Source organism: Nuphar pumila, chromosome 13 (assembly GCF_984573655.1).
Source record: "Nuphar pumila chromosome 13, dmNupPumi1.hap1.1, whole genome shotgun sequence".
In the NCBI taxonomy this organism is placed as follows: domain Eukaryota; kingdom Viridiplantae; phylum Streptophyta; class Magnoliopsida; order Nymphaeales; family Nymphaeaceae; genus Nuphar; species Nuphar pumila.
The window spans coordinates 8,719,017-8,739,659 of NC_143261.1; the positions used below are offsets into that span (position 1 = coordinate 8,719,017).

At 38.7% G+C, this 20,643-nt stretch overlaps 1 protein-coding gene across 1 annotated transcript; it reads left to right on the top strand.

The window, feature by feature from the left end:
• Positions 1-776: 776 nt before the first annotated feature.
• On the top strand, positions 777-6,618 carry LOC149817692 (cysteine protease RD19A-like). The gene is made up of 4 exons (XM_089985832.1): positions 777-1,267; positions 1,369-1,488; positions 5,654-5,900; positions 6,015-6,618. Exons 1-4 carry the CDS (start codon positions 794-796, stop codon positions 6,284-6,286), a joined length of 1,113 nt encoding a protein of 370 aa, XP_089841958.1. The 5' UTR covers positions 777-793; the 3' UTR covers positions 6,287-6,618.
• The last annotated feature ends 14,025 nt before the right edge of the window (positions 6,619-20,643 follow it).

Sequence of the window (20,643 nt, forward strand, 5' to 3'; positions counted from 1 at the left end):
GAGTGGTAAGGGCTTTAGCCAAGATTAATGGTGGTGGGTAGGACTTAAGCCCAGCCAATATCATGTTGAATATAAACAGATCACGAATTGGGTTAGGTAAGTAATGGAAACAAATGTTCACACCGAATAGTCAATCACCCAATCCATGGAATCAAATGTTCTTACCAAATAGTCCAACCTAGGGCTGCGCATCGGGCCGCCCGGCCTGCTAATGGACCGGGCCGTTGACCCGGGAAAATGCTGGAACTAATGTGGAATTTACTTTGGCCTAATTTTGACGGGGCCGAGCTTAGGCTGGACCCGAACCTACTTTCTACGCACGATGAAATCATGGAAATAGATCCCGAATTTGACTCATCACGATTTATGAGATTGCGATGCACTGTGAAGTTATCTCATAATTTCTTGCCAAAATTCTAATCCAGGTCCTACTGGACCCGATAGCACACTTTAGATTCGGATCTTGATGGATCCATAACAAGTCAAAATCGAAGCCCCCCTAGACCCACTTCATGCGTTTTTAGATCCAACTCTAATCCAGACAATTTCCCACAAAAAGCCCAAGATCTATCTTCACGTCAATACGCCATGAAATCCGGCCCGGCAGTTCCCCGAATCGGACGGCCCAAAATCTCCCAACGGTATCCAGCTTAGAAATTCATTCAGTTTCCACCAGAAGCAGAGCTTTCACGTGGACCACTTGTAACCATTACGTGTCATCATTTCATTGGCCGCTCATCTCTATTTTTATGCTTCCATCGCACCGCACCGCACCGCACCGCACCGCTCGGCCATGGCTCCTCCCACCTTCTTCGTCCCTCTCGTCGCCCTCGCCCTCGCCCTCTGCGTCTCCGTCGCGGCCTGGCCGGCGGTGGCAGATATAGCCGGAGGCGGGGACGATCTCGTCATCCGGCAGGTGACGGACGACCACATCCTGAACGCCGAGCGCCACTTCTCGGCCTTCGTCCGCCGCTTCGGCAAGACATACTCCGGCCCGGAGGAGCACGCCTACCGCCTCTCCGTCTTCAAGTCGAACCTCCACCGCGCCCGCAGGCACCAGATGCTCGATCCCACCGCCGTCCACGGCGTCACGCAGTTCTCCGACCTCACCGAGGAGGAGTTCAAGCAGAGGTACTTGGGTCTCCGGTCGCCGAACCCGTTCGGGGGCTTGGGCAAGGCGAACAAGGCGCCGATCCTCCCGACGAACGACCTCCCAGAGGACTTCGACTGGAGGGAAAAGGGCGCTGTCACGCCCGTCAAGAACCAGGTTTGACCGTGGATCTTCCTGATATGTCCCCCCCCCCCCTCCGAATTCTTGCTTCTGGTTTTGGATTTTGTTTGGAAAAAAAGATTAATCTTTCGTTACAGGGTTCTTGCGGGTCTTGCTGGTCCTTTAGCACAACCGGAGCCTTGGAAGGAGCTAACTTTCTGGCAACCGGGAAGCTTGTTAGCCTCAGTGAGCAGCAACTTGTCGATTGTGATCACGAGGTAGTTTCCTTGTCTGTTGTGAGTCCCTTTCAATATTTCGTTGCCTTTAAGTAGCAATTGCAACAAATTAGGGAAGGAGATCTTGCCGGATTATCTCCTACTGGAAGTACGAGAGATCAAGGTTGAGTTTGGTTTGTTATCCGGGGCTTGATGATCATTTTGATCTGATTAAAGAAGTCACCGGGGAAATGCTAGAACTAACGTGGAATTTACTTGCTTTTGTTGGAGTTCTCGAATTATTATTGAATTGTTTGATGGAATCTTGTTACCGTGTTTATCTTGTCTTATGGAAACTTGCTCTGGCTAGTATTTTTTTTTTCATCTGCATGTGCGCATGTGTGTGGGTGTGTTCTCCACATCTGACCCGAATGGTTACACGGAAATCTGGAATCTATCTTTGTGCCGTTTTGTCTCATCCTTTCTATTGATCCTCATGGTCGATCCCTTTTCAGTATTAGATTGGGATTACTCAGGAACTTTAATATGGATTCAAGGTCGTTTCTGCTCGTGGGTGCTTAATCTTCACTCTAGCTTCATGTTTCATGCAGCTTTTTGTTGGTAATAGTATGAACTGTTTGCCCTTGTTTTTTCCCTGCTTATGTGGTAGACCAATTCTCAGCACAATTTTTTTACCTTATTCTAAACCATATCACCCATTCTGAAAGACGGCACACCTAGATTTTTCATAGTTGAGTTCAAAAGCCACTTTGATCTTAGAGTTGCTGGTTCTCAACTGCCTGTATTAAGTTGATTGAGGATTTAGGTAAGTGTAGTCATGGGTGCTCAGGCTATGTCAATTTGGTCGACAACTGCCAATCATTCTTGGTCTAGTGATAGATGCTGGGAAGAGAAGTCCATAAAAATGTGAATTAGGAAGGATTGGTAGATGAAATATGAACCAGAGTTTTAATCATGAATAATGAAACACAAAATGAAAGATTGGTAAATTTTCAAGATCTTCCTGTCAATCAATTACTTTCAAAGTCCTAAACATTGATGTCCAATCTACTTTAAGTATTGTTTTTGATAGTGTATGGAATACACGAAAGTCCATTATCCTAAGAGGATGACATCATATGCAATGACATATTAACTCTAAAAAATACAGACATGTAAGCAGTGTAATAATGCATCTTCGTATTTTTTTCCTTGTGATGCCTTTGACAAAAAATGCATCCATAAGCAAAAATAGTCGTTAAATGCACAACATCATATGTTATCTCATTTTAATCATGAAATAGTTTTTTGTGTTCCACTTGCATTTATGACCGCTGCAGCAGTGACAAAAAAACAGTAGTAATATATAGGGGATCGTTATACTTCTCCCCTTTCCTTTCAGTGTTGGTTTGGATAAAGGCCACCAACCAAATGAAAAGGATAGGAAAAGTGAGAAGATAAACCCTTGATTTGGTGGAATATGCCCAAAGTGACCTAGTCTTCTACCTGGGGTTATGATTCCCATAGAATGAGTCTAGCAATGTCTCATATAGTTTGTTGGCATAGGTCCGATGGCCACTTGCCTACTCTTTTGTTGTTAACTAATGCTATCTAGAAGACTGGTGGACATTGGCACATCTTGCATTGCCATATGTCAGGCAAACCTTTCTAGTCTTTCTTCCAAAGATGGATGATACCAGAGAATTTGATTATCTGATTCTCTTCCTCCTACATTTTGCAAAATAATTAGCACCAGTTTTGTGTGTACACAGTCACATCTATAGCTATATTTGTTCATTATGGGCTATATTCTGGTATGAGTTTATACATTTTCTGATTTTTTTCATCGATTTTATTATTGAATTTCATATGATGTTTACAGAGAAACAAACATAATATTGCAAAAAAAAACTTATGAAATGTGGTAGGAGTTGCATTTACAAACTCAAAATATTGATGTTATGTGTGTGTTATTTGGTTTACCATGCTTAAGTCTTAATGGATAAGTTACTGACCCTAGTAGGGTTGTCCTTGCTTTATGCTTCTTTATGAGGAAGATGGTACATATTATCGGAAGTAGACTACTTGTAATAGTGATGAAGATCTTTCCTCTGAAGTCTGAACATGATAGAATATGGTGGGTCTGTCAGGTGATTAATATGTATATATATATATATATAGAGAGAGAGAGAGACGGGGCTGTCTGATGATACTTGGACAAAAAGTGCGATCAACGGCGGCAATTTTTTTTCGCTTTTTTCCACTTTTAGAAGCGGTCCTGGACCACCGCTGAAAGTCAAAAAAAGCGAAAAAAAGATGCGCACGTCCGAACCTTGTCTGATGGGAGTATCGTCCAGTGATACTCCCACCTCTCTCTCTCTCTCTCTCTCTCTCTCTCTCTATATATATATATATATATATATATATATATATATATGGGAAATGGAAACCTATAAAATGGGCATGATGCTAAATGAAACATGCTATTAGATTTTTGGTGTTTTTTTTTTAAATTCTGACTGTACAAATGTTATCTATATTCTTATTTTTATAGGAATCACTTCTTAGGGCGTTTATATCATTTTTTCCATCCAAAATGCATGTTCCAAGTGTCAATTTCTAGTAAATCAATTATGATGAACACATCTATGGAGTCTGAATTTTGAAAAAAAACACAGGAAATCCATTAGCATGTTTCATTTAGCACCGTGCCCATTTTGTAGGTTTCTATTTCCCATATATATAAATAAGTTCTGTGAAAGAGAATAATGAAGCAGAAGAGGATATCAATAAAGAACTGAAGTTCTAGTTACAATGATTTTATGTACCTTTAACACATAAAAGGAAATAGCTTCTATTCTTGACATTACATCATAACTACAACGAAATTAATCACCAGTGAACAAAACACTATATCTCTATTTAAGTCATTAAGACCATAGATGACATCACGTTTCTATACTATGTCTCTTTGGGGTCTACATTTGCCATGATCATTGCAACTGGCCTTCTCAGAATCTTTACTGCTCCTTAGCCCTTTGTGCAGATGCCTTTTCCTGTTGTTTTGTTATAGACAATTTAACCTTTATGTTTATGTATTCGTTCTTTGAGAATTTTTTTCTATCGATATGTTTGTTTGTCCATAAAATTCAATTCATTACATCATTTTGGTTGTTGCAATTATGAAAGTGCTGCATAGGGTCAGTCTTAGAATATCTCTGGCAGTTCTCCAAGTCTGTATATGAAATTACATATGCTATAGTAATCATTTTCCTGCAATGCTATTTATCATTTATCTGGAAAGTATTGGGTTCTAGATTGTCTTTCGCATTCTATTGTTCAATCTACTTCTGGACGCCCAAGTTGATTTTATGACTCCAAATATGTTGACATACAGAATTATGCATTATGTCATGCCACTAGTGATGCATTGAAAATGACACATTCGACTATGTTCTGTGAGGACTGCACTTGTTTTGGTAGACTTTACCTGTTTTTTGTTGTCAATAGATAAGTAAAGAGGCAAACTCTTCACATTTAGGTTGCATTTGATTGCCTGGACAGGCGGCATTTGTCCAAATCCCACCAGTTTCACCCCCAGGAGTGTGACTGCTGCATCCCCCACTGATGCATTATAACGCATCGCATCGCGTGGGACACTATTTGTTCCGTGCTCCGAGGGTTGTCCTGTGTGTATCAATATCAAACACAGGATGCAAGTTGGGGCCGCTTGGTCCCAGCTGTAGGATTTATCTGGCGTGTCAAACACGTCCTTAGGGAAGTCGGAGATCATAACTTCAAGTGGAGCCGAATATCTGTGCTTACGTGTTTATTCATTTTTTCATCATTGAATGCTATCACCTGTGCGACTGTTGATGAAACTCAAACATTCCTGAGTTTGGTGTTTCTTGTTTTAGTTTTGTTGACTATGCGGCCATTTATTCTCAATTTCCACACGTTGTTTTACTGTTGAGGACATACTCAGAAGGTTGTTGATCTTTTTACCCACTACAATTTGCTGGGTCTTGAACTGTGGATTTGCTTTTTCCTTTTCTTGTGGCATGAGTCAGTGGCCTTTATTTTTGAAGCTTGACTGTACCATGGTGATAAACTTTTGGATATCTTGTCTTTGATGCTTCAACTCTTCATAATCCACTGGTGCTTTTAAGAAACCTTTCTTAGTCAATTAAATCCTGTCACTAACTAATGGATGCTTCTAATTTTGCAGTGTGATCCATCAGAACCATCATCTTGTGATGCAGGGTGCAATGGTGGACTAATGACTAGTGCCTTCCAATATGCAATCAAGGCTGGCGGACTTGAGAGAGAGGAGGACTACCCATACACTGGAACTGATGGTGGAACTTGCAATTTTGACAAAAACAAGATTGCTTCCTCAGTCTCCAATTTCAGTGTTGTTTCTGTTGACGAAGATCAAATTGCTGCAAATCTTGTGAAGAATGGCCCACTAGCTGGTAAGTAATCAAAGGCACCATTTTGGTTTGGCAGCAGTGTGTATGCGTGTGCGTGTGTGCTTTGACAAAGGCCCCAAGATTAACAATGCCATTGTTGGATCCCGAATATGGCAGTTGGAATCAATGCTGTTTTCATGCAGACCTACGTTAAAGGTGTTTCATGCCCATACATCTGCAGCAGACGGTTGGATCATGGAGTGCTGCTTGTAGGGTATGGATCTGAAGGGTATGCACCTATCCGGCTTAAACAGAAGCCTTATTGGATCATAAAGAACTCCTGGGGAGAAGGATGGGGAGAGCAAGGATACTACAAGATCTGCAGGGGCCGCAATATCTGTGGTGTGGATTCCATGGTCTCTACTGTGGCGGCTATTCAGGCCGATTAAAACTGAGGATTATTCTGTTTGGCTGAACTCCATCTGTAAATACCATATGTGACCTATCTGTATTATCACCTAAGAATATCATTTTCTTGCCAGAAGGGGCTGGACAAAAAGGGGCCTATGGATGACAAGAAGGGTCTTTACAAACTGCTCTTTAAGTTTTTAAGTGTTTTGTTTCCCGGTGTTATGCTAGACTTTGCATTGAAACTGAACAAGTATACTTCCTCTCTAGGTATGTCGCGAACATGGTATGATTGCTATGTGATAAGTATTTTGGTTGCACCATGACACTGTATCATCTGTTGTAGTGAAGTTGGGAATGGTTTGTCCTGATACTCTTGCTGGCATTGCATTGGTGTGGATCATCTCTCAGTTGTTTCTTCTAGTTTTTTTTTTTTGGATTTATAACCTGAAGAAACTGCACAAAAGCATGAAGACCTGGTTTACCTACGGTCGTTTGCTGGCGATGTAAAACTCCGAGGTTAGGACCCTGGCCGAATCAAACCTTGATCACCGATATAATGGCCCCACCCCATTAAGCCAACCCCACTTGGGGCAAATCTTTTTTTTTATGACGAGGAACCCTCTGAGAGTTTCTTCCAGATCTTATATTGCACGATTCAGATTGGTCTCACCATGAAAGTCATGTGAGCCATTGCCAACTTTGAATTGAGATATTGTGTTTCTGCATGTTACGAACTGTAAATTATGTTTAACATGTGCAGCTCGATGACCCTTTCATTTGACAGACCTAAAATAGTGAGGGTTCCCAAATCAACCCTAAGATCTATTTAGGTCTATATAAATTGTATGCATTCTTTTATGCTATTATGGAATTGTATATTGGGGTATATAGTGTGTATTATTCTAGTGCCTTTCATCTGACTTCATTTTTTTTCCTTAATCTCTGTATCAAGAATTTTGAGGGTCAGTTACTTCCATTTATGCAAAATCAATTGCTAGAGTGCAACTTGGATGTTTGCTTCATCTTGGCAAAACTTCATTGCCTTTCACAACTAGAGGTAAAATTTGAACACAAGGTCTCAATATATATATTGTACCTTCAAAAGGATTCCTGTTTTTTGAGTTTCTGGTTTGCTGCATATAGGACCTTTGCTTCTCTTTAAAAAGGTCTTTACTAATCACTGCATGATTTGAGGCACGTTTTCTGTTTGGCGGTCTTCTTTTTCGTCAATGTAATTGGTATTTTGTCAATGTGATTGCTTGATCATACAGCAGACAAGCCTTCCTCTGATCTCCATACTTGTAAAAAGTACACGGTTGACAAAAGAGTGGCTGCCTAGAACAGAACAAAAGAGGGTCGTCTCTTCCCGTTGTATTTTCTTCTTTTTTTTTATAATTTTAGGTGGGTTAATCGGTTACAGGTTATTGTAGGTTATTGAACAGCTTAGACTATCACCCAACTAGAGAAAGCATAAGATGGGAGGTGGGATGTTTTTTTTCTTTTTTTTCGACAGAGAAAGCTGGGGTTAGGCAGACCCCCACCACTTATACAACTATACCATAGAGATTCTAACTTGCAACAAGGTGAACTTCTCCTGCCACACAAGCGTTGAGCCCCCGGTTGGTTCATACCACAAATTTGGTACTAATATCTATCTCATCTTTTTTTTTTGAGAAGTACGGATATCATCTCTGTCTCCGCAGTCCTCAGCCATGCACGTTATAGTATATTAGAGTAGGGATGGCAGTGGACTGGGGGAAAGTGGGGCCCCGCCCCGCCTCACCCCGTTTGGACCGGGGATGGAGGGCATGAAACGGGGATGGAGGCGGGGATGAAGGTTAAAATTCATCCCCGTGCGGGGATGGAGGCGGGGATGGCCTGGCACTTTCCCCCGCCCCGCCCCCACCCCTTTATATTTTCTCTTACTATTTACTAACCCTAAGTTCCTAACCTTGGAGCCATCGACGTCGCCGTCGCCTCTTTCCCTTCCCCATCTGCATTATCGCTGGAGTCGGGTCGTCGCCGACCACCGTTGGTCGACGCCATCTCTCCATCCTTCCTTTCTTCTTCCCTCACTCCATCTCTGTCGCCGCCCTGTGCCGCTGCCGTGAGCCTCCTCTGTGGTGCCATCTCCTCCCTCTTTTCTTTTTCCTTTTCCCATCTGTGGCCTCGCGTCGCCGGAGCGGCGTCGTTGTCGACCCCTCTCCTAACCTTCTTCTCTTTCCCTTTCGTCCGAACGCCGACCATTGCCGACGCCCCTCCTCTTCCCATCTTCCTCACCTTCTTTTTCTTTTTCCCCTTCTTTCTTTTTCTCCCCATCTTCCTCACCTTCCCTCTTTTTCTTGAACCTAAGAACTAAAGCCAATGAAGATTAAACTCATTTCCGACATTGTACATTTCAACTTTGAGGGAATATGTTGTTGATGGATTGTTGACATTGCCTTCAGTTAATGATTACGAAGGAACTATCATGCAGGTTTGTTTTCATTTTCTTTTAAAATAATGATGATAACCATTGGTGGTATTCTGGCACATTGGTGGCTAATTTGGTTGAGCAACATCAAATGGTTTAATTTCCAGCAATTCCTAAGTTGAACATGGATAGGCAGGCAGATCTCAAGTTACAGTGCCATATTGATAACCATTTTCACTCAAGTCATTTAAAGTTTGCTTGTTATCAATGGATTGACTTTTTTGGATTTAAGTCCAATAGTAATAAAATATGGCGAAGGGTGCTAAATATGGGACCCTGATATGTATTCAAATGAATCAGCATGAAAGAAGGCATCACTGCTCCTGTAGTACAAAAGCTTAGCTTCACCTGTGTACATGAGTGATACAATTGAAGAACAAAATTGTGTGCACTGCATGCAAGAAGAATTCTATCAGATACTATAAAATTTGTTCTCTAATTTTAGGTCGAATGAACATGTGGAATGAATGTCTTCATAAGAAACCTTTCATGAATTGTGAACATGGAATGTCTTCAAGTTATTGATTTCATGTGCTTCCTAAGTCCTTTGTCCCATATTGGTGCCCTTTTATTTTCCAACACTAATATTAGTTACTTGTGCTCCATTGAACTAAATACGAAAAAATAATCTAAGTGTAGAATTGTTCTTTTGTGATTCTCTTCATAAAAAGACTGGACCCACATCACAAGTTGAACTATTACAAAATTTCAGTTGTGACCGCCCTAGGCTTTTCTGAGTAATGATATTGTACTTCATTATCTTTCATATTTGGTTATATATAGGTCAAGCATGAGATTTTATGGTCTGAACATTTGGGTGAGTTGCTTCCCTGGTATTAGCCATTTATATTTTTGTAGCCTTCTCTTTGATATTCTGTTGTACATATTTCATTTTTTTTTCCTTTGACTACAGGTGGATTGCACAATCTTTGGATTTTAATAAGGAGTGTGAAGCTAGTGTTTTTGAGACAACCATAAGGTTGCATTATAAGGTTTAATTTTCTAGTTCAACTAATTTTTGGATATCCAAAGTGTAGAGTTTTTATGTTGTGTTGAAATGTCATTACTAGGCATTGTAGATCTGATTCTCATTTGTTTAGTGTCTTATGTTTCCAACACCACTAGATTTCAGAGTTGTTGGTGGACTTTTAAGCACGTATGACCTATCGGGCGACAAGATATTTCTTCAAAAAGCCAAAGACATTGTCGATAGGTTGCTTCCTGCTTGGAATACTCCTTCAGGAATTCCTTATAACCGAATTAATTTGGCAAGCAGCCATGCATATAATTCAATGCCATATTGATGTCTAACAGTGCCATATTGGTTTATCAAATTAGTATTTTCTTTTCCATATTGGTCATGTTGGTTCAAGTTGTTATTGTTTCAGTTTGTTTCCTGCATTTCAGTTTTGGTTGGTTCAAGTTGTTTTTGTTTCTGTATGAAATTTTAATTGTGGAGAAATTAATTAAAGTTCACATTTGATAAGCAGTTTGAAAATTTATTGATAGTCCCTTTTTTGTGAATGTTTTGTAGATCTATAAGTTGGTGGGCGGTAATTTGATATGGAAGAGGAAGAACCAATAACCAATAAATTAAGTTCTCAACCTTCAAGTTCACATAGTATGTCTCAAGCTCTAGTTACACCAGTTGATAGCAACCATGTTTCAATGGAAGATAATGAAGATCAATCAACTGATTCAGGTAGATTTGCACTTGAACATACAAGTAGGCATAAATCAGTTGTATGAAAACATTTCACTAGGAAAAAGATTGGTGGAAAGGATAAGTTAGAGTGCAATCATTGACATAAATATCTTGCTGGTGGTGCCAAGGCTGGAACTACTCATTTGCATGATCATATTAAGATATGTCATAGGCTTAAGCATAATAATATGAAGCAATATATTTTGGCTACAAACAAAACTACAGTGAATGCTGAAAAAACAATAAAGAATTGGCAATTTGTTCCAGATGCTGGAAGAAGGGATCTTGCTATGATGATTATTCTACATGAATATCCTTTTAGTATGGTTGATCATTGTGGGTTTAGAAAATATTCTAACTCTCTAACCCTTGTTCAAAATGATTATTTGAAACATTGTAAAGAAAGATATTAACAAAATTTATAATGTGGAACGAGACAAGACAATAAAGTTGTTGAAAAAACTAAGAGTAGAGTTGCCATCACTACATACATGTAGACATCTTCCAATCAAAAGAAGGGATACATGGTGTAACGACCCCAACTCATCCCCTCTGAAAATGCAGTATTTTTTTTTAAAACAGTGCGGAAAACTTCTCAGAGACCCGGGGTCCTCACAATTTCAATTCAAACTGGATAGCCAGATACCACAAACAAACTTGCAATTATCATCCATAAAACTAAATCAATACCTTTATTCATGAGTTAAGAACTAATCTCAAAAACAGTGTTTCACTCAACAGAAAGTATTGTAACCACTGATGAAAAATAAGTAAATGAAAAGAACACTAGACTGAAGGACCAAAATAAAGAAAGAATCACTCTGTCCATAAATGAAGCTGTCGAAAACTCATTGTGACTCCCGCGCCCTCACAGTAGCTGTCGACTTCACTGATCACCTGTTCCTGCGAAAAACCAATGAAGTAGGGTGTCAGAATCGAAATCCTAAGCACAACTACTTCTTAATGAAACAAGTGAGATAAAAGGTTAAGATAAGATATCATGCAACAATTTAGGGAAATACATACAAGACAGTTTATAGCATTTGAGACTTTATTCATGCAACAATCATAAATGCTAAGCATGCAAAGACAGTAAAGCAGTAACATGTAATAAAACTTCAGCATGTAACAAGAAATAAACATTCAACACTTATCATCATGTATCGATTAAGAGAACCATTAAAGTATGCATGATCTAATGCATAACAGGCTAATGCATGACTTTTGTGCAATGCATGAATCATTTTATTATCTTTCATTTAAGTCTTTTGTTTCCCTATGCATGCCCTATTAAATGCATACAACTTTAAGTTTCTCTTTTTAATTACTGTTGCCCGCGGATACACCAAACGGGTACAAACCTCGAGGTCAAGTTAGGTTCTCAGGGTAGCTTAGCACACAATTTGTATTTTATTACTGGGTTCCAAACTTAGCCCTCGACCGAATCACCTTCGGAACATTAGACCTCTACATCTAATGTCGGGGACACAAGGGACACCTCACGCCTACAAGTGTCACTTCCTTGGTACCAAAAATAACAACTCTGTCAAAACACACCACCCCCAGGTAAAGTGGCAGACTCTCCCTAAAACCGTGACCAAGAGAAGGAACCTCAATATCGGGTTCAGGGGACCAAATTAAGCACACAGAGTTTTGTATCCTCACAGTCTCCCCAAGACCGGATCTCTAAAATCCCCATTCTCCAGATGGGTGATCCCAGAAGGTATATTACACTGTTCTTTATTATTACTTTTTATTAAAAATTAATTTCTTAAGTTTTGCAACATCATATGCAAAAATAAAGATAAAAGCTCGTGTCTATCTCGCGAGAGCCATCACAGGACTCCGGCCCGTGGAAACATGTAGAACAGTGCAACAAAATGAAATATTAGAAAAACATGATTTTTTCAATGCATTGACAGGAATAAGGAAAAGCAACCCTCAACTCGGGCTTACCAAGCCCTCGGTAATTCACTTTGTTCACCGATGTACATTATGCATAAACCATAAAATATTGTATGTGAAGTAAATCATGTACTTTCAATTTGCATATTTTTCAAGTTAGTTACAAGCTCACAACCCATAAGCATAACCACATAAATTTTCAGAATTTCCCTATATGCAAACTCAAGTGGATGCATGTTTTCTTTTAAGTGAGCTTCCTTATGTGCATACCTATTTTCCAGCTGTGTATCTACTCATGTTGGTTGCAAACCTTAACAAGAGTCACATATGCATGTCACTATATGTTCATATCATGTGCATGCCCACTCGTAAATGCATTGTTACGTTAAAAGAAACATCAACATATATGTATTTTCACGTGTATGCAGCCAACAAGGAAATGAGTTTGTTTACAATAGTCATAGGCACATCAACACAACTACTACCGTTCTACGTGACAGTCAAATGCAAAATTTTTAAATAAGTGCATGTTTGTTGTCACATGATTTGATTCAATTAATGCATGTTTGTAAGTGTCTATCATTAACTGTGACATGCATGCCTTAAGGAAAATTTTATGTTTGTCAGTACTTCAACATCCATTTCATGTCCAGCCAACACTCGGATGGTTATGACAGCGTGTACACCGGCCTGTGTAGCCTATCGAAGATGGACAACATAACAGCAGCATAGGAGTTTAACAGAAATGTTTAAACCCTATACATATCTCACCTTATATATATATATATATATATATATCCTCTTATATATTTTTTCTTTTTCTTATCTAAGTCACCCAGCCCAGCCGACCCTGTCGGCTGGGTCTGACAGCATTACCACAGGTCCAGTTTGGGACTGTGTATGCTGTCAGGAAACCACAACATATAGAGACAGAAAAAAAAATTATATTTTTTTTCAATGCCCAAGACCATAGGCCAGCACCCAACCGACTGGGTCGACTGGGCCTGCCCTGGTTCTGCCAAAACCAGCACCGTACCCAGCCAATCACTTGCCTGGGCCTGCCGGCTCGGCCAGCAGCTGGCAGTCAGCCGAGTGCCACTCGGCTGGTTGCCAGCCAACCAACAGCCGAAACCCAAAAAGAAAACAGTTTTTTTTTCCTTTTGTTAAAGCCATGCCCAGTCCAGCCGACCTTGTCGGTTGGGCTCAACATCATATACACAGGTCCAGTTTGGGCTTATGTATGCTGTAAAAAATGACAACATAAAAGTTTACGCGAAAACTTTTTATTAGATATATTATATACCTTTTTTTTTTGTTAAGAAACAATAAAAATACAGAATATACGAATGGGTAACAGTGGAAATCGTGGGTCCATTGTTCCTCTATGGATTTCCATCAAAAGATGCATGGAAATTCAATCTTTACCCGATTTATCATTCGTTTCAAGAAAGAGTACCCGTACCTTGACCAAGATCGTGATAATGGAAGTTGTCAAAAAACTTGGGCTGAAGATCAATGGCCTCCTCTTGTACCTCCTCTCCTTCTCTCCCTTTTTTTCTCCTCTCCTTCCTTGTTTCTCTCTTATCTTTTTCCCGTTTCCTCTCTTTTTTCTTTTCTACAACCAAATGAGGGAGAAGGGTTGCCCCCCCCCCCTCCCTTCTCTTATTAATAGCTGGAAACTCTCTAAAGAGTTTCCAGAATTAGGTCTCTCCCTTTAGGGAGTTTCCAGATTTTTTTTGGACTCCTTTACTTATTATTATTTTGTTTGACTTTTTGACCCTCCTTTCCTAAAAGATATGGAAACCTCTAAACCCTTTTTAATTAGGGAAGAGGGTTACCCCTAAACCCTCTTAACCCAAATCCCGAAATTAATAAAAATAATTAAATTAATAAATTTATTTTTTTGAATTTACTAATTCTTAAATATTCAAAGGTTCCCAAAATTGGTCATGTTGACCATGAAGACTTTTTATATGCTAATAACCCCAATTTAAAGTTCCTAACTGAATTTAAAGTCATAAAAATGTTGAGCTTGGATTTGGATCTGGATTCAGATCCAAGATCCAAACCCATACTCATACAAAAATTTGGATTAAGACTTGTATCAACTCCAGATTTTTATAGGACCTAACTAGGACCCAAATCCATAGAAATTTGGATCCTACTTCTTGGATGCAATCCGATCCAATTTCGGATCCGTTTCAACAAACTGCTAAAATTTTAGAAAAACGTGATTTCAGGGCCAACCGAAACTCAAATTTGAAAAAGTAAAATACCATTGCGCTCAGAATTTCGAGGCGCATTCTATGATATATTACGTGAATATCAAATTCCGAATTTCGTCTGAAAATAACCTGAATTTTGCTTGAATTTCGCTTGAATTTAAAAGTTGAAATTAAAACTCTTTGCCACACTTCGATTGGCTTGTCTAGACCTTGTTGATGAGACTTGGGTCAAACCCAAACTCTAAGACCTCGGTCTAAAACTCGAGCCTCAAACGATTTTCTTACCAGACTTAGCCAAATTTCAAAATTTTCATGAATTGACTAAGATCCGAAAACACGAGATCTTATACATGGTTATCACTGCACACTTCGTTGATAATTCTTGGAGCTTGCAAAGTCGAATCATAAGGTACTTGTCAAATGTCAATCATTTTTTTTTCAATTCTTACTAACATGTTTTTTCAATATCAATATTTAATCACCTTCATTAAATTATGTTCAGTTTTTTATATGTACCTTATCGACATACCAAAGAAGTTTTTGCTGAGTGTTTGATGGATTGTTTGTTCGAGTGGAACCTTGATAGAAAGTTGATAAGTTTGATGGTGGATAATTGCACCACTAATGATGCAGTTGCAGATATTTTATTGGATAAACTTCCATTTGGTTCATTAATATTACATGGACGGTTGTTTCATATGCATTGTTCTGCCCATACTCTCAACTTGATTTTCCAAGATGGTTTGACTGTGATTGGAGAAAGAATTGAAAGAATTCGTGATAGTGTTGCTTATTGGACATCATCTCTCATGAGAATACAAAGATTTGAAGAGTCTGCTCATCAAATGCATATTTCAATTACCAAAAAACTTGCTCTTGATGTTAAAACTCGATGGAACTCAACTTTTATCATGCTTTAAACTACTTTGCTTTATAAAGATGTTTTTACTCATTTGACATATCGAGATCCCCACTACAAGCGTTGTTCGACAAAAGAGGATTGGGAGGTGACACAAGATAATTATGAGAAATTAGAGTTATTTCATTGCGCAACAGAATTATTTTCAGGTACAAAGTATCCTACAACAAATGCCTACTTTCCAACTATTTGTGGGATTAGAGTTGAGATGACTAAGTGGTTAAGTGATCCAAAAGATGTGGTGAAAAACTTGGCGCTTAGAATGCTATAAATTTTTAATAAGTATTAGAGTGTGATCTATGGTATTATAGGAGTGACCACTGTTTTAGATCCAAGATACAAGTTGTGCATGTTGGAATATTATTACAAGAAGATTTATAGAGACAATGAGGCTTTAAATGAAATTATGAGGATTAAGAAATTTTTTTTTTAGTTGATTAGTGAATATGAAAAACAAAAAAACAACTCCAATGAACCTTAAATTTTTCCTCCTCCTCCTCAATCAAGTATTGGATCCAAATGTCCACTAATTGATGATCTTTCTGACTTTGATAAGTTTATACAATATAAAGATATTGAAAAAGCATGTGGGAGATCGAAATTCAAACATTACTTAGAACATGGGATGATGCCAAGAACTCCAGATTTTGATATACTATCTTTTTGGAAGTCAAGTGGTCCCAACTATCCTCTTATACAAATGATTGCAAATGATATATTTGCTATTCATGTCTCCTCAATTGCTTCAGAGTCTGCTTTTAGTACAGGCGGAAGGGTGATCAGTCCACATCGTAGTAGACTTCTTCCAACTACAGTAGAGGCTTTGATGTGCTCTCAAAATTGGTTATGGGCTGAAGCACGAGGTAATGAAAGTTCATTTTTTATAATTAGTGAATGCTTATGTTATAATGTATAACTAATGTATTGTTTTTTCATTTATAGGTTCATCATCATCGATGGATCCAAAATGTTACACATTCTTAGAAGATATAGATGTGGTAAATTTTGTTATTTTACTCACTCTTTTATCTACTACTATTACTTGTTAACAAAATCTATTTTGTTTGGTTCATAGAAAAGTGAAGTAGAAGATACAAATGCTATCAATGCTGATGGTATTTAGAGTTTAATGAGCTAATGGTAATTCTTTATTTGCAAGTTCATTTAGCAAATTGTTAAATTCATCATTTTTTACTTCTATATTATGATATGTGCATTAAATCATTGTTGAGGGGGTGTGTAGCCCCTCGAGAACCATTGTTGAGGGGGTGAATGGTGCTGGTTGCACCAGTAGGTTGAAGTTGAGGGATTGGAATTTATCTGCAGTTAATTAGCCTGTTTTACAAGGGTAAATTCTGCATTAGGAAGTAGGGAATAAGGCTTATCCAAATGACCAGATATCTTACTTTTGGGGAAAGAATAAATATGTAGATCATGCTGATCGGAAGGCAGGGAGTTAATCTTACCCTTGGATGTGTAATAACACCATTCATGTGTAATTTTCTATTAAGAATATAGAAGAGGACATGGAACATGGTAAGTCTTTCAAGGGGCACTTACGGTATTTTCCATCATCATATAGAAGGTATGGCGTCCATTACTCTAGCACCATCATATACAACATCCATTGAACTTTACACACACACACATAGATTACAGGAAATATCTACCTGGGAGGCAACACTTAGATCTGAGCTCTTCTCCACTAAACTATCCAGCTTCCCACCTTTCTCAAGGACACTGTCAATTGTTTTATGCTACATTTATTCCAGAGATCCATGGCATAGAGTCAGTAAACTATAAACATTGTTGTTTGCGCATGTATCTGTTTACTGGTAATTAAACTTGTCTAGCAGTTAGATGTATCTGGCATCCAAAATGTTTACAAACTAAGAACTAGTTAATCGACTAAAATGATTCAGCAGTGGATATATAATTCTGGAACATTCAAGATGGGGAAAGGGAAGATTGCTGCTCAATGCAGGTAATGTAATACTTGATCACACTCGTTCATGTAATTCTATTGCAACATTCTAATAAATTGAAAATATATTTTTCATGCCATGCCTTTTTTGCTTTCAAATTCTTTTCTTCTGCATCAGTTATCTTTCAAATAGTTATTTTCATGATTCAACAAAATCCATCAACTTTCAATTTATTCAGTATGTGAACATTTTTTAATATGTGAACAATTTATTCATCTTTTAATTTATTTTACATGTGATTTTTTTTTCTAATATGCCATGATACAATGTTGTAGAAATGTATTAACTTCTTTCATCTCTCTCTCATGCATAAATACATCACACACACACATAGCTCGAGTTGAATGGAAATACATTGCTGACCTGAAATACATTGAGAGGAAGACACTATGGTTGGAACAAATACATTGCTAGTGCAATTTATTTGGTCTGTTTTCTTTCTTGCTGACTTTATTAGTCTCCTTCCATTTAAACAAGTTACAAAATGGCTTCATTGTGGATTTTTTATCTCCTTTCTAACTTCTTTCAATGAGGTAACCTGAAGAAACTGAAACAGAGAAATATGGTTATATATGCCAGAGTTTGGAAATATCTTTGGGTTGAACGCATAGGTTGGTGACAAAAAGGGTGAATTTATAGATTTAATATGCTTGTCAGCTTAAGCATTCTCTCTATTGTTTCATCTACTTATTTTCTTCTTCTTTTTATGAATCAAACTTTAATTCATGTACATTTCTACATTGTTTTCATGTGCATTATGAATATCTTGGGCATGACAAAATGGCACTTGCAGCATCTTTAGAACATGCTAGGCTTGCTTTACTTGTATGCTGATTCACATCTAGCTCATCCCGAGATTTCATGGATGACTCAATGTTTCTCATCATGTAATCTGAAATAACTTTCACTGATGATATGATTGGGTAGGGTTGAGTCAGTATCTAGACGAGTTTGGTCCTTGTGGTCATAGTTAGAATTAACATAAATACATCCAAGGCCTCTATGGTGATAGCGGATGACTGACTGTAGGTTGCCTTTGTTGTCATGGAACTGATCATTCTAATACCTGTAATCACTGTCTGTAATTACTGTTTTTGTTGTTCTGCATTGCAGGAGGTGTCAAACTTGCATTGATAGCCTAGTTTCTTGGCAGGCTGGGCCTTACCGACAGGTTAGGCCTGTGATTTGTGTTGAAAGCTTAGAGCTCAACAAAATGTATCAGTTTGCTTTGTGTAACTTTTGTAATGTGTTTGGATACAAATATTATCAGACCAAACCTTTTGGTTGTGGAATGATATTGGCTTAGCTTCGACTAAGTGAAATCCTATTCATTCCTGTATGTTGAAAATTATGAATGACACTGGTTAGATTTCCAATTAATGTTGAAAAGTTGTGATAACAGAGCTTTGCATGATGAATTGTTTGGGAAAGAAATCCTCATATGGATTTTTCACAGGGTGTGTTTGGGAAGTCACGAGAATCCCAATTTCACCATTTTCTTATGAATTCCCCAAATCAAGGTCAGAAGTATACCTTCACCATTATAATTTAATTTACCATAAAGGTGGCAATTGTATTTTTTGAAGCTTCAGGTGTCATTAATTTTATAATTTCTTATGCAGTCACTTCCAGTGAGAATTCACAACTAGCAGTTAGCAATTACAGACATATTTTGTTTTGGAGAATTGATTTTTTTATATGGGACGGGAACATGGATGAGGCGGGGACAAGGATTAGAATTTTGAGACGGGGCGGGAGTGGAGGTCCAAAGTCTCCCCCGCCACGGGGGTGGATAGGGGATGAAGGTTACATTTTAGAGACGGGGCAGGGGTGAAGACCTTGTCCCCCGCCCCGGTCCACTTCCATCCCTATATTAGAGTGAACGGATGTATTTTTCAACTTTAGAACTTAATTTGTGCAGCGAAATCAAACTGTAAGACTTGTTATGTGGCATACATTGGGTGACACGGCGTTTGGACACGTAGACACTGACACCGATACTTACTGTTAATACTGTAATAATTTTAATGATTCTAAGTATTATTTCAATAAAAAACTCATTTTGTAATAATAAAGTATCAATTTTTTTTAATCGATTAAAAGAATCCCAAAATAAATTTTTTTAATCCCATTCTTTGCAGTCTGATCTGCCGTCATCCGCCTTTTCTATTTTTTTATTTATTTATTTTTTCTGATTACTGAAGAAAACCGCTTCACTCACTTGCAGAGACCAAATCCTGCCCACCGGAAAGTGCACCCAGAGAGAGAGAGAGAGAGAGAGACTATTTTGAAAGGTGACACGAACGTTAAAGCGGCTTTGCTCCAATCGAATCGAGCGAGCGAAATCGCAGCAACAAAGAGGACGAGATGAGCGTCCGTGCGGCCTGTTCCATGGGAATGGTGGGTACCATGAACCAGGTAGGTGCCGTCGGGACGCCACCGTCCCACCACCTTACGTCGGAGCGCACCACCGGCGGTTCCTCCCATCCCTGAGCGCGGGGAATTCGAATTCCCGCGCGGACGACCCCGTCCCTCCCTCGGAGATGTCGGTGGGGAGCGCCCTCGAGCTGCTCGGGGTCGCCGAAGGCGCGCCTCCTTCGACGACATCCTCAGAGCCAAGAATTCGATCATTGCTTCCTGTAAGGATGACCAGAAACTCATATCGCGGGTACCCATTTCGTATCTCCTCGTGTTTTCCGTGATTTTCAATTTTCTCTTCGTTCTCTCGCTTCTGCATTGTTTTTGGGTGATACCCATTTCGTTTATTTGGTTAGAATGGTGTTGAGGACCGTCGCAAAGAAATGAAACGATGGTGGGTTTGAAGTTCTGAGTAAAATTTTGATTGGTTGTTTTGGTGGGTTGATGCTTTGTGCAGAAAGTTTTTCGCATAGCTTCGAATTTTGTGTTTTTTGTAGGTGATTGATGAATTCGCTTTGGTTTTAGTAAGGGAGGCTGTTGCTGAATCTTTATGTGTTTTGCTGAGCAATTAGCAAGGTCTTGTTTATGTTTTATCGGATTCTACATTTGATTGACATTTTCTTCTTCTTCTTTTGATTTAGATTTTATTCATTTGGTATCTGTCATTTGGCAGTTGACAGAATCTGGTTTTCTTGATGGTCTTCTGTAGATGTTGCATCATTTTTTTCTTTTTGGGATGTATGATAAACGGAAATGTGTCTATTA